At 29.7% G+C, this 13,016-nt stretch overlaps 1 protein-coding gene across 1 annotated transcript; it reads left to right on the forward strand.

Moving 5' to 3' along the window:
• The first annotated feature begins 8,380 nt into the window (after positions 1–8,380).
• Positions 8,381–12,697, forward strand: LOC143201064 (uncharacterized). The gene is made up of 9 exons (XM_076411911.1): positions 8,381–8,745; positions 8,797–8,930; positions 8,985–9,056; positions 9,109–9,416; positions 11,249–11,315; positions 11,362–11,638; positions 11,933–12,081; positions 12,140–12,253; positions 12,315–12,697. The coding sequence occupies exons 1-9, from the start codon at positions 8,525–8,527 to the stop codon at positions 12,578–12,580; spliced, it is 1,608 nt and encodes a 535-aa protein (XP_076268026.1). The 5' UTR covers positions 8,381–8,524; the 3' UTR covers positions 12,581–12,697.
• The last annotated feature ends 319 nt before the right edge of the window (positions 12,698–13,016 follow it).

Here is a 13,016-nt window from a genome sequence, read left to right on the forward strand (position 1 = left end):
GATAAACCCATAGTTGGTAAAAGGAGACTTTAATATATATATATATATATATATATATATATATATATATATATATATATAAAAGATGTTCTATTAAATAATTTGACTTTTATAATGGTTCTAACTATTAAATACATGAGCATATCACTCATTATATAGACCTTATTCCATTAATAATATTCTTATCTTTATTAGAAATCTTATTTGTTCAGAAGACGACATTCACAGTGTAAATATAATTTGGATTAACATAGATACAGTAAAATTCAACAATGTACCTTTTTATAGCAGCAATATCACAGAAAAGTATGAAAATTTTATATTGCAATTAATTTAATTTTAACATAAATAATTAACAAAAATTAATCATAATAATAATAATCTGAAAATTATACATGAACACGTTTTTAAAACTTGAAACAATAAAATAACATTTTTTTACTGTTTTTTTTAGTTTGTTTACTTTTGGATATTTGGGTAAAATTCTCATTCAGTAAAACAGAAAAGATCTCTTTTTCTTCCTAAGTTTTCTTACGCCGTTTGCTGGTCTTTCTATTAGGTTCTATGCATATTCACTTTAAAAGGGCATTTATTGACATTTTTCCTATCTTTCTGGTAATATGGCGTTATAGTATTTCGAAACCGTGTGCCACTCAAGCTATGCTGCATCCATCTGAACAAATGGTAATTAAAATAATATGTCTGGCGACTACGCTGATTGTGGCAGAATTTCCCATTCAAGCTCCAACAATGTGTCACGTAGAAGGATTACTTTGCATTTGTTAGTCGCTATTGCTGGTCTTTTTGCAACAACAAAGTGGCATTTTTAGTCTATTCGTGTGGTAGCCATTTTCCCTCCTTTCTCATGGCATATGAACGTCTGGTAACAATTTCTTCCTTAACTGTTAAGATCTTTGCGAGTTTAAACTGGGGTTTCCTCTAATAAGTTTTGCAATTTATTGACATCGAGCTTTTTCGTTACCGGCCGGCTTCAGCAACACATTTCTTCAAATCAAACAACAAAACTAATGAATGACTCTATATACCCTATACTTCAAATATAGCCGCTAGAAAATTGTTATTTTATGTAGGGAAATGTCAAAACCATCAAATTTAATATTTAGATTACGTTGTTTTTTATTTATACTTCACATTTTCACCAATAGATATCGTTGATCACAAGCGCCTATTTCTGGAGAATCATAACATGCGGACAGTGATTTGAATTTGCAACGTTGCCAGTTATTACAAATTGTACGTATATTTGGAGAATGTAATATAAATAGAATAAATTATCATGAATTCCCAAATTTCCGTTGAGATTCAAGTTAAAATTTTATGGTACATGAAAGATATAATATAAAGAAGCTTTTATAAACATCTTTCATGTTAAAATAATTTTGAAAGGAAAAGGGAGAATATAAAACAATATGTAATTATATATCAATACATAAACATTACAATCACAAACCAAAGTTATAGGTCTTGTAAAAATTATTCGTGCATTTGAAGAGTCTTATTGTCCGTATTAAAATGTTCTTCCCATCTATTTTGTGAATAACTTTTATCCGTTCACAACTTACTCCTCTTTGTTCTAATATAACGCTTAACATTTCTCTTCTTACTCTGTTAAATATATTTTTCAAATCTTTAAGAGGGTTTGTTTTGTTGGTTTTTCTGTTATTTCTATTAGAATATACGGTCTTGGGGCCTCTTTCTTTTCGGAGTAAATATCCAAATTTGAAGTTAGTCTTTTTACGTAGTTTTAATTGTTTTCTATTATTTGTTTAGATATATTCATAGTCATGCGCAGTAGACGAATTATTCTATTATTATTGCAGCCCCTTTTGTCTGCCCTTTTATGTATCGGAAAAATGAATGCCCTTTACCAATCCTGCGACACTCTTTCCTTTTCTCATGCCTTACTGTAAATTTCCAATAATACTCCAGTTCTCTTTTGCCAATTAAAAAAAAATCCGGTACATTTTTATCACAAACAAACAAAGATGTATAAATATTCTAAATCATCTTTTTAAATATTACACATTTATAGCTAGCATATGTTGAATTAATTTAACCATAAATGTAATAAATTCACTTACGTTGGCTATGCTTTGAATATATGAAATGAGAAATGTGTCTTTGGCAGCAATCGAATTATGATCCATTATTGCATCAGATCTATAAATTAATTTTATATCGCATATATTATTTATATTAACCAACTTCATGTTGAAGTCTAATTGACAGGCTTCACTTTTTAGTATGTCATTTCGTAGAAGTATGAAAAAATATTTTCCGCGTGTTGAAAATGTCTGAATTTATACCGAGTAAATTGCATTTGCGGGAAGTTTAACATTTTTACTTCAATTTGAAGAAAAAAGTGGCTGAAAGTCATCAAATGCTGCATTAAGCTTATGGCAACCATACTCCATCCATTTCAACATGTGAATACTGGTTTAGACGTTTTAAAAGGGGTGATTTTGGCACCGAAGACAACTAGGTACATTGTACCGTGTGGCAGCCAAGCTATGCAGCATCTATCTGAAAAATTGGTAGACCATGTCTGGTGAATACAACAGTGAGATGCACCTTGCTGATCTCGCCGTTTATTATTCGGTTTGGTTACCAGAGTGAAAAACATGCATTATGTATACTTACTTGGGGAGACGAATTCTTGAGATACTGGATTAAGCTGGTCATGTCTACGCATACACCGTTAAAACCGCTCTTTCCAGCTGATTCTTTGATTATTGATGGAATGACTTTAGGGACAGAGCGGGAGCTAGAGAAAAATTCTAACTAGAATTTCACGATTGCAAAGCTTCGGTGACAAAAAAGCAGTCACCATGAGAAAAAGAAGAAAACAAACAAATTGTTAGGGTATTCATTCATTTATTCCTCGTTATACACACCTAGTTATTTTCACTCGTTTTCAATATTTTCCATCGCATGTCAACGATGACTTTGGGGATAGAGCGGGAGCTAGAGAAAGAATCTAACTAAAATTTCAGAATTGTAAAGGTTCGGTGGCAAAAAGGCAATCACTATGATTAAACGAAGGAAACAAACAAATTGTTAGTGTGTTTATTCATTCATTCCTCGTAATACATACCTTGCCACAAGTCCACCATATGTACAGCAATACTTTATGCTTATCGTTATTCGACTTCTGTGTCAATGTGGCCATCTACATCCTGGACTAACCCATAAATGTTCTTGGGTTTGCAACAAATCCACTTTTCATCACTAATCACAATCACATTTCGGCTGGAAAGCAATAAAAAGGATGTGTAAACAATTCGAAATGGCATCTACTACCTAAAATATTAGGTAGTTATTTTCCTTCGTTTTGGAACTTCTCCACTGCATGCCAACATCTTGAAAGAGTGGATTCATCAAGTGCTAAGTTGCTTGAAAGTTCTTTGAAAGTTTGAGTTGGGTTTTTGCCCAATAAGTCTTGCAGTTCATTGTCTTCGAACTTTTTGGACCTCCAGGCAATTTTTTGTAAAAGTTTGTCAACATAGGTTTCTAAAAGTGTAGTTGTAGTAATGAATGTCGAAAATTCAGAGAGTTTCATATTGTATATATATATATATATACTGAATAACTCAATAATACTAAATGAGAAACTGTTATTTTATGCAGAGAAATATCAAAACTGCGGAATTTAACATTGGTTTGCATTTATTGATGCTTTTTATACTTACATTTTCACCAATAGTTCTTGGCCAACAAACAAAAAAGAACACTTGGTTCAATAAACATTAAATAAATATCCTTGTTTAAAATCTCATAAATATAGGATTTATAAGTTACTTCATCCAGAAATATTACAAAATATACATCAAATCGATCAAATAACGAAATCCTTATTAAGCAGCTCGTTAAGAATGAGTATTAAGGCTAGAGACACCGAAAAAATATCGATATTTTTTAATATTTTTTCAAAAAAAATGTCGATAGTTGTATGATCGAAATCGAATGAGAGTATCGAACTTTTGGTTGCAAATTAAAATATCCATATCAAAAACCTAGGGTTTTTCAAGAAGAGTATTGAACTTCTGTTTTTGGATATTTTTAATTAAGTGAATTTTGGGTGAAAAAGTGGAAGTGATGAAATATCGATATTTATTTAAATATCGAAATCCCTATATCCATATTTTGAAAAATATCGATTTTATTTCCGCGGCCGACATCCCAAATTTAAGCCACATAATCCATAGAGGTTTAGAGTAAATGATGTGGCTCGGTGAATGGAGGTAAAACGAAATGAAACAGTGATGGCTAAAAGTGATAGATAAAACGGATGGCAGCGGTATTACCTGGAGACGAGGCTTGGGCAGACGTCGGTGGCACGTCTAAATCAACCGAGGGTTGAGCACTGAATGGTCGAAATACCCTTCAATAACATCCCAGATAAACGTCTCGGGGTTGCCGCCAGCTATTCGTTATCGGTTTCTAGTTGGCGCTGCTGGCACCCCGCCCGTGTTCAACATCTAGGATTATATTTCTGGGTATTTTGTAGACCGTTATTCCACGATGTAAAATTCGACATGCCTCAAGGTCGCTACAGAGCATTAAAATATCAATTGGTAATTCGAATTCAATATTCAAGTTAAATGTTAAAAATTAAAGGTCGAAAAAAAATTTTAAAATGGCGAAGGCGATGAAAGAAGAAGAATTAGGTAATAACGCCAATTTTACCCCTAATAATTTCTTCATCCAGAAACTTGGATTTCTACACACTACATTAATCTTGTCATTTTCAAATTTGTGTTGTCTTAAACCATCTAATTAGTGGTGTTTATTTAATGTAGGTTTTAACTAAATGCAAACAACTTTATCAGCACAGTAAAATGATTTAGGTAACATAAAACAAACATAAACGTTTCATTCCAAGGTGTTCTTGTCCTGTAGGATACAAAATGCGCGTTTTACATTTTCGAAACAATGATTGGAAGGATTAGCATTGTTTGACGTCGTTAAACATTTAATGGGTATCTGTGTGACTAAATGCTTTTAAGACCTGGTAAACGTTAACAAATATTTTTCGTCCTCTATATACAGTAATTTTTGTATTGTTCGATATACAGGATGTGTCTTGAAGAAGTCGACAAAAATTATACTAAAATAGTTCTAGAAAATATTATTTATCATTATAATTAGATTGTCAATAACGGAGTAAACCTAATTTGTTATAATTAATGATACCACTAGAAGAACAAATGTGTAATTTTGACTGTTTCCAATTTACTACCAAAGAATACATTTATGTAATGTTATTCATAAAACCGAAAAATAATTTAGTTAATAAATTATAATGACAGATGGCGCTTTAATGACAATTATACGCTCTGACAATGACAATTTAATATGGAGGAAATAAGTGCTGCCCTCTATGATTTATAAAAAATTAATACCTAAGATCAAAATGGAACTGAATACTAACGTTCAAACCCATCCACGATACTTTTGGAACACTCTATAAAGTTTTCACCCCACTTCCAAGGTGCTAAAAGATAAGAAATGACGTCACCGTTCTAGTACTTATGAGTGTGGGTCGACGTTACATATGAGGTGTTATACCTGTAGAGCCCGACACAGGTGCAAATTAGTAGAAAAAATTAGTTACATTTTCTAGTGTACTGGTCTCCAAACAGATTCAGTCATCATCACACGACTTTATTGGGTACGTATTACAAACTAATTTATTAACTAGTTGTAGTAACATACATCGACATAAATTCATTTATCATCAATTATGCTCGGGAAACTTGAAAACCAACTTACGTTTGCTACACAATTATGTTAAACATTAAGTAAAAATAATCTTTGGACAATACACAACACGTAACCTGCTTTCCGTTTTTTTTTTGTTGTAAATATAAATCATTTTTAACGCCTAAATAGTTAAAACATCCTAAGAACAATTAAATTATTAAATTAAACGTACAAAACATTCAAAACGTATATTCAACATAGTGAGTCCATTATATAATTGTCACATGTCGTTTGTCACATAAAACGCATATAATATAAAATGGTGTATAGAATTAAACGGTGATAAACAGTTAGCGTATTTGAAATGTGTAAAACCGATTATGTTAAATTTTATTATTTGCCAAATGTTCGTTACAATGTCATCAGAATAAAATTAAGATCGCATTTAATTATTCATGACTATCATAAATATATTTATGCTGTAAATTTAAAGCATTTTACCTACTTAAATATTCCTAATGTAAATTTCAATTGTGGTTATGTATGTAATAATAGGCAACATCTTTTACAAATTGCACCCTTTTAATTAGTATCAATAACACTTTTACAATATATGTCTCCAGTAGATTATATAAACTATTACTTTAAAAAAATTATAAAGCTATTGAATAATTACAATTCATATATTCAAAATATAAATTAAAAGTTTGTACCAATAAATACATTATATTGAAAGAAATCATGCTATTCGGTTCTGAGACTTAAACTGTATTAAGTCGTCTAAAGTTTTAGAATGATGAATAATAATTTTAATGTTATGAATATTTTTAATATATTTATGTGTTACTTTTTATAATATTTTTTAATTGTCATCAAAAAGACTTCTTATAAAGAAATCTGTTAATATTACAAATATTCAATACGAGATGACATTGACATAATAGTGACAGTGACAGACAAGATTTCAAAAATTTAAAACAATTAAATAATGCTCTAGATGTGTTTTACATTGGAACTTTTTTCTAGTCTATATATTCCCGAAGCGTATATTTGCACCTAGAATGTATTAGTGCCTGTAAAATAAGTGCCAAAAAAATATTGTAAATTAAATTTGAAAGTCCTAAAATTTGTCTATTTATATATCCATAAATGTGGTCTTAACAGGGTTAAATTCCCACCTTATCTCCGCTATTACAAACAAAGATAGTGGTTATCAAATAATATAATGCGAATGTATACCTGACAGACTATATTTAACGAAAACCGTAGCACAAATACGCCGAACTATTTACCTGTATAGTTTGATTTAGAATTAACACGAACTAGATATGAACAGGTCGAACGATAAACAGTGGCCGATGATTGTAAGTAACAGAGATTTATTTATTCAAATTTATTTTCTTCTTGTTTACTTGAGAATTGTTTTCCATTAGAAAATGTACTTTTCCAGAAATATAGTGTATGTTTAGATGCCTATCAGTTATCATAATGTCTTTATATTTTTTCATAATTGTAATTGTTTGGTTGCCTATAATTATTATTACCTCTATTACTAAATTATATTTTAATACATCTATTTAGTTAAGCAAAATATAAATTATGATAATAAGTCAGATAATTTTGTAAACAGGGCTTGATAAAGGCTCATAAAATGTCTGAACTGACAAGAAGCTTTCGTTTTATATTTGATATATTACATTTTATTATTATCGGTAAATGACACCATTTCAAGCAATTATTTAATATGAACGGAGTTCTTAACTTCATTAAATATCGCTGGAAGTATATCAATTTAATAAACTGATAAATAGTCCTGATTGATTTGATTGCAACATATAATATTATTATTAAATATAGAATATTATTGTTACTATATATTAACATATAACAACAGAATATGTAATTAAAAGTTGTTACAAGGTTAGTGAATACAATTTAAAAGTTTTATATCACTTGGGATTAATTTTAAAGGAATAAATATACATTAAATATAAAATTTATCAGTGAAAAATATACTGAGTACATTACTATTTTATTTCTTACATTATAATACTCTAACATACAAAAAATCTTTGATATGGTACATACTAAATAATTCTTGTAAACAATAGTTAAATTAGCAAATAATTACCACTTGATTTTATTATACGAAATGGGATTAAGATAAGGAAATATTCTGTCGTAAACGTGGCGTAATGTTTGGCAAAGATAGTTATATTTGTTCCAAAATCCCTGTATGTTATTAGAAATGTAAATCTTTCAAGACAATGACACATTTTTTTGAATTTGTCTGGCTTTTAGTGTCATAAATTGATATTCTATTGAATATCCTCCTTGTATGAAGCTTTCACTTAATTTTGCTTTTAGTCTAACCATTTGATTTCATATCATTACTCTAGGTAGAGAAGTTAATAACAGTTATGTCAATTTTAATTTATAAAAAACATTTGCATTACATAATAAATGCGTTTATATTTTTAATATTTTAGGTCCATTTATGCAGCTTCGTCACTTCCTCTTCTTGAAAAATTTGAAAATAAAGAGAGCTATCCGTCGACAGTCTATATTTTACACTGTCATGGAGTCGCTCTCTTTATGAACAAATTTGTATTCATCGTGGGATATTTAAGAAATTATGACATATTTATTTCATATTCAAAATGTTGGCGAAGGTGCCAGTTTAGCTTTGGGAAATGTTTGGCAGCATATACACCGTGATAATAAGATGTTCTCCGATATGTCAATATAACCACAATTAAACGTATTTGTTTACATTTCAGTTTTATATCGCTTATGTAAAATGTCAAGATTATCTACAGAAAGAAGGCTAAGATTTTCCGTTGAACAAGACTTACAGTTGCTTAGAGAAGTAATAAGACAAAATCCTTTCGAAAATGTTGATAGATGGAAGGAGGTTCACGAAAATTTCGTCAACAAATGCAATATTCCCTTTTCACTGCGGACTTGTAAAGATCACTGTAATCATTTGCTTAATCTTTATTTAAAGGAAAGTTTAAAGATGTAAGTACCTAACTTTATTGTGAAATAATATTTTTACACTCATATTTGAAGCAGAAGACCTAGAGAGAGTCGAACTGAATTTGCCAAGAAGAAGAAATATCTGCAAGAAATTTTGGAATTGAGAAAGATATTTAATGCAGATAATGTAGCAAGCAAATCAGCAAAACTGTCAAATTCTTGGGAAGGTAATAATGGTTATTAGTAAGAAAAATTTATTTTACATATTAGTTTTCTTTCAGAGAAAGATGATAGTCTAAATGCATTATTAAAGCAGGATCCAGATACACTACATTCTAGATTAGAGGATAATGGTACCATTTTCTGTAAAGAGTAGTATTAGGGTCTTTAAATATTTTTTTATAGATGATGATGATGATGATTTTTATTGGAAGGAAGACAATGAAAAGGAAGATACCGATCCGAGTGATATAGAAGAAAAATTGAGAAAGCAAGAACTGGCACTTCAAGAGCGCAAACTAGCTTTGAAAGAACAGCAGAATCAGCTGGAACAGGAAATGCTGGCATTTGACAAAATGGAACAAGGCAAGCGTATGGAAATAGAAAGGTCAGAGAGGGATGTATATAAGACGATAGTAATGCAAAATGCAGCAATTATCAATGCCCTTATGGATAAATATCAGGAAAAGAACACAACAAATTTATGTATTTTATAGGAGTAAAAATAATTTCTCTATGTTATTGATGTAATTAAGTTTATTTAAAATTTAAATAGTTGCAAGAAATATTAAGAAAGTTGCAGTATAATAATAAATAACATAAAAAGTTAGCTATCAACTTCTAAAATTAAATTTTATTCTTAATAATAAAAACTAAATAATTATTTTATAACTGTTGTTTGTTTGCTTTCCTTAAACGATGATAGTTTGGTAGCAATTTCATCAAGGTGTCCATTTGTAAATTTTGGGGCTAAAAATAAAAAAAAAATACAATTATTCAATGTTAATTGTTCGTTGAAAATAATCATTAGACCAAAGACAATATATTAAATAAATTTTACTATAACATGTAAAAAATGTTATAAAACCCAACATTCACGATATAAAAATAGTAACACTGTACGTTAAGATATTAGTTATCGCAAATTTAGAAAATAGACTTAACGTTACTGTTACGCCTCTGTTTGACGTTCCGTTACGGACAAGTTATCGGCAGTTCTAAACTAAACAGAGAAAATAACGCAAAGCCTACGTTCTTGAATTAATTTGTGTTACGTTTATTTTTGAATAGAGCTTTCAATACTTTGATGACAGTGATGTTATCAATATAATAATGTATTTATTTAACAATATATGTTTTCATATTTAGGGCGAGATTGTTAATTGATTCGCTGAAATAAACTACACAAATTACGAATAACAATTTTTAACTTAAATATGTAGCTTTCGAAAAAAGAAAGATATATGGAAAAAGGTTTTATCAAGACAAATAGTTTCAATTTGCCAAGAATCGATTTGTTCAGTAGAATTTAGAAATACCAAAACTTCAAAACTTCTTTCATGCAACTGTAACAGTAACTTGTTATCCTGGCATGATTTAAAAAAAAACAGCTGTAAAACTGTAAAATTTATAATAACTAGTTCATAACTCGATTTGAAGTACTATATTTTAAAGTATATGTCTATATTCTATCAATTAAAATTTCTAAAATAATCAATAATTGAGATGGAATAAAGATGTTACACGGAAATATTTTGCATGTAATGAAGCAACATCAAAAACTTCTCATGTTCTTTGAACAAACAAACATTAATTCTTTGGTTTAAAGATATAAAAAGTAAATTTCGGATCTCTAGTTATTGATTTATTAAGAGTGACCTGTTTGGCCCTGTTATATGTCAGCAAGACAAGAGTAAAAAATTATTATATCCAACACCAATTGGGTCCATATTATATGGAACTATGCTATTTATTTTAGGGTCAACAATAGGATGTACATCCTTATAAAATGAAAGATTGTTCAAATATGTAATAATAATATGGTTCCTTTGTGAAGTCACATAAGTAGATGACCAAGATTTTGCTACTTTTAATGACAAGTCCATAATATATGCTATAGATAATACAGGATAACGTTTGATGAGACCACGCAGATGATAAATTATGATTATATATCATCACTTTAGAATTACTAGAATTGTATTTCAATATGAATGTCTTAAAATGAAAGATTATTAGGTTTTAGATAATAATACCGTTTAAGCGAATTAATATGAAGAGCTGTAATTTAAAAACTATTTATCACATGGTCAAAACGGTACGATTGGACTATAAACTATATAAATAAAATCAAATATATATTTTTTATATATTCAATATGTTTTGAAGTTATATCATTGTGAAGAAAAACCGAATGAGCATATTGATAACCCCTATTTCATAATAGAAAACAGAACATGAATATGGATATTGCGACAAAATATATACACAGGATGATGATTCCTTCAAATAATTTCCGATGACTCAAAAGCATCTTCGAACGTAGTCGCTGTGCTATGCAGCGGCTTCGCTGCTCTCCAATCGATACGACAAACGTCAGTATTTATCGGGACGTAAGTCTGTCGGTACGTCAAACGGTATAATTAACGTAATATTTTTTTAACGTTAATCGCAATTGTTTTGATAGCGCGGCTGGAAGGAAGATGAGCGGCGGCAAGATGTGGCGCAAACCCAGAGAAAGGCTCCGATATACAAACGAGCACAGCCTGATGCTGTTAAAAGAAGTATTAGATAGGAACCCGTTCGAAGACCCGTACAGATGGAGCACAGTACATGAAAATTTTGTGCGCATGACTGGTCGTCCACATACATTACGTTCGGTTAGGGAGCATGTGGATTACCTCCTAAAACTTTATGTTAAAGGAGATTTGGAAAAGTGAGTGATAAGGGAACGTTAAGCACAAAAAATAAGGTTAAGGCGAAGAATGCGATATGTATTCCACGAACAGTGGCGTAGTCAAAAACTCTGATTCAAATATATTTCTTATATAAATAACATTTTAACTTTAACTTTAATAAATAACAGTTAACAATACATACTTACTGAGTATTTAATTAAAATTTTATTAATTATTGTGTTAGTAAAGTTTTTTTAAATCTATTATTTTTAAATGATGAATAATATTTGAATTAATATAGTAGATTATATAAACATTGAAAATATTTATAGCAAAGCCCGTTATAAAGGAAGTGATGAAGAACACCAAGAAAAACTACAAATGCTCCAGGAAGTTTTGGTACTTAAAGAGAAATATTTTGATGTGATACAAGAAAAAAAGCCCAAAGATATAAGGATCAAAAGGCCCAGATCTGATAATTGTAAGATTAATTTTTAAGATGATTTAGAATATTTAATTTTATATTTTACTATTTACAGCTTCAAATGAGGATGTGGAAGAATCAACAGATATGTTCCTAGATGATGATTTAAATGACGACAACCTACTTTTACAAAACAACAGTAGTGTTTCATCTACTTATGATGGAGGAGGTATATTCATCCATATTATCTATTTAATTTCATAATATCAAACAAAATATGCTTTCTTCAGCATTAACTAATGCAGTTACATTACAATTTCTAAAAGAAAAACATGCTACAGAAGTGGAACTTAAAAAGAAGGAATTAGAGCTGAAAGACAGGAAAATATCCCTAGCTGAAAAAGAATATAAGTTGGCTAGGGAAAAATTTGACTTCGAGAGACAGGAGAGAACAAGACGACTGGAGATGGAAACTCAAGAAAGAACAACCCACCTTAGGATACTGGAGCAACAACAAAAAGTTCTTCTTATGTTCTTTGAGCAGAACAAAAATTAACTTATAGTCCTATAAGATAAAACCATATGCTTTAAATATTGATAAGTGATTTAAGTTGTAAATTAGAATACATATTTAGTATCTCATGTTACATAATATATCAAATATATTCATATTTTTTTATATTAATAAAAGTTGTTTCCTTGTACTTACTGCAGGTTTATCAATACATTCTCTCATTTGACAATTTGATCCAAATATACATATATTCTCCTTAAGAATTTGCTCTTCAGTGACCTTACAACCCGCACCAATAATACAGCCATTTGAAACTGTCACTTTATTCCCAACAAAGCACTTGGACTCAAACACATTATGATTTCCTATCTTGGGCGCCTCCACAGTACAGTCTACTTCAAAAACATTATGAGAACCAATAATTAACACTGGTGTAGTGTCCTTATTTTGTTGATCAAATGGTAATCTTAAAAGGAAT

The sequence above is a fragment of the Rhynchophorus ferrugineus genome, unplaced genomic scaffold (assembly GCF_030347505.1).
Source record: "Rhynchophorus ferrugineus isolate W39M unplaced genomic scaffold, kcgeb_rfMv2 rfM8, whole genome shotgun sequence".
In the NCBI taxonomy this organism is placed as follows: Eukaryota; Metazoa; Arthropoda; class Insecta; order Coleoptera; family Curculionidae; genus Rhynchophorus; species Rhynchophorus ferrugineus.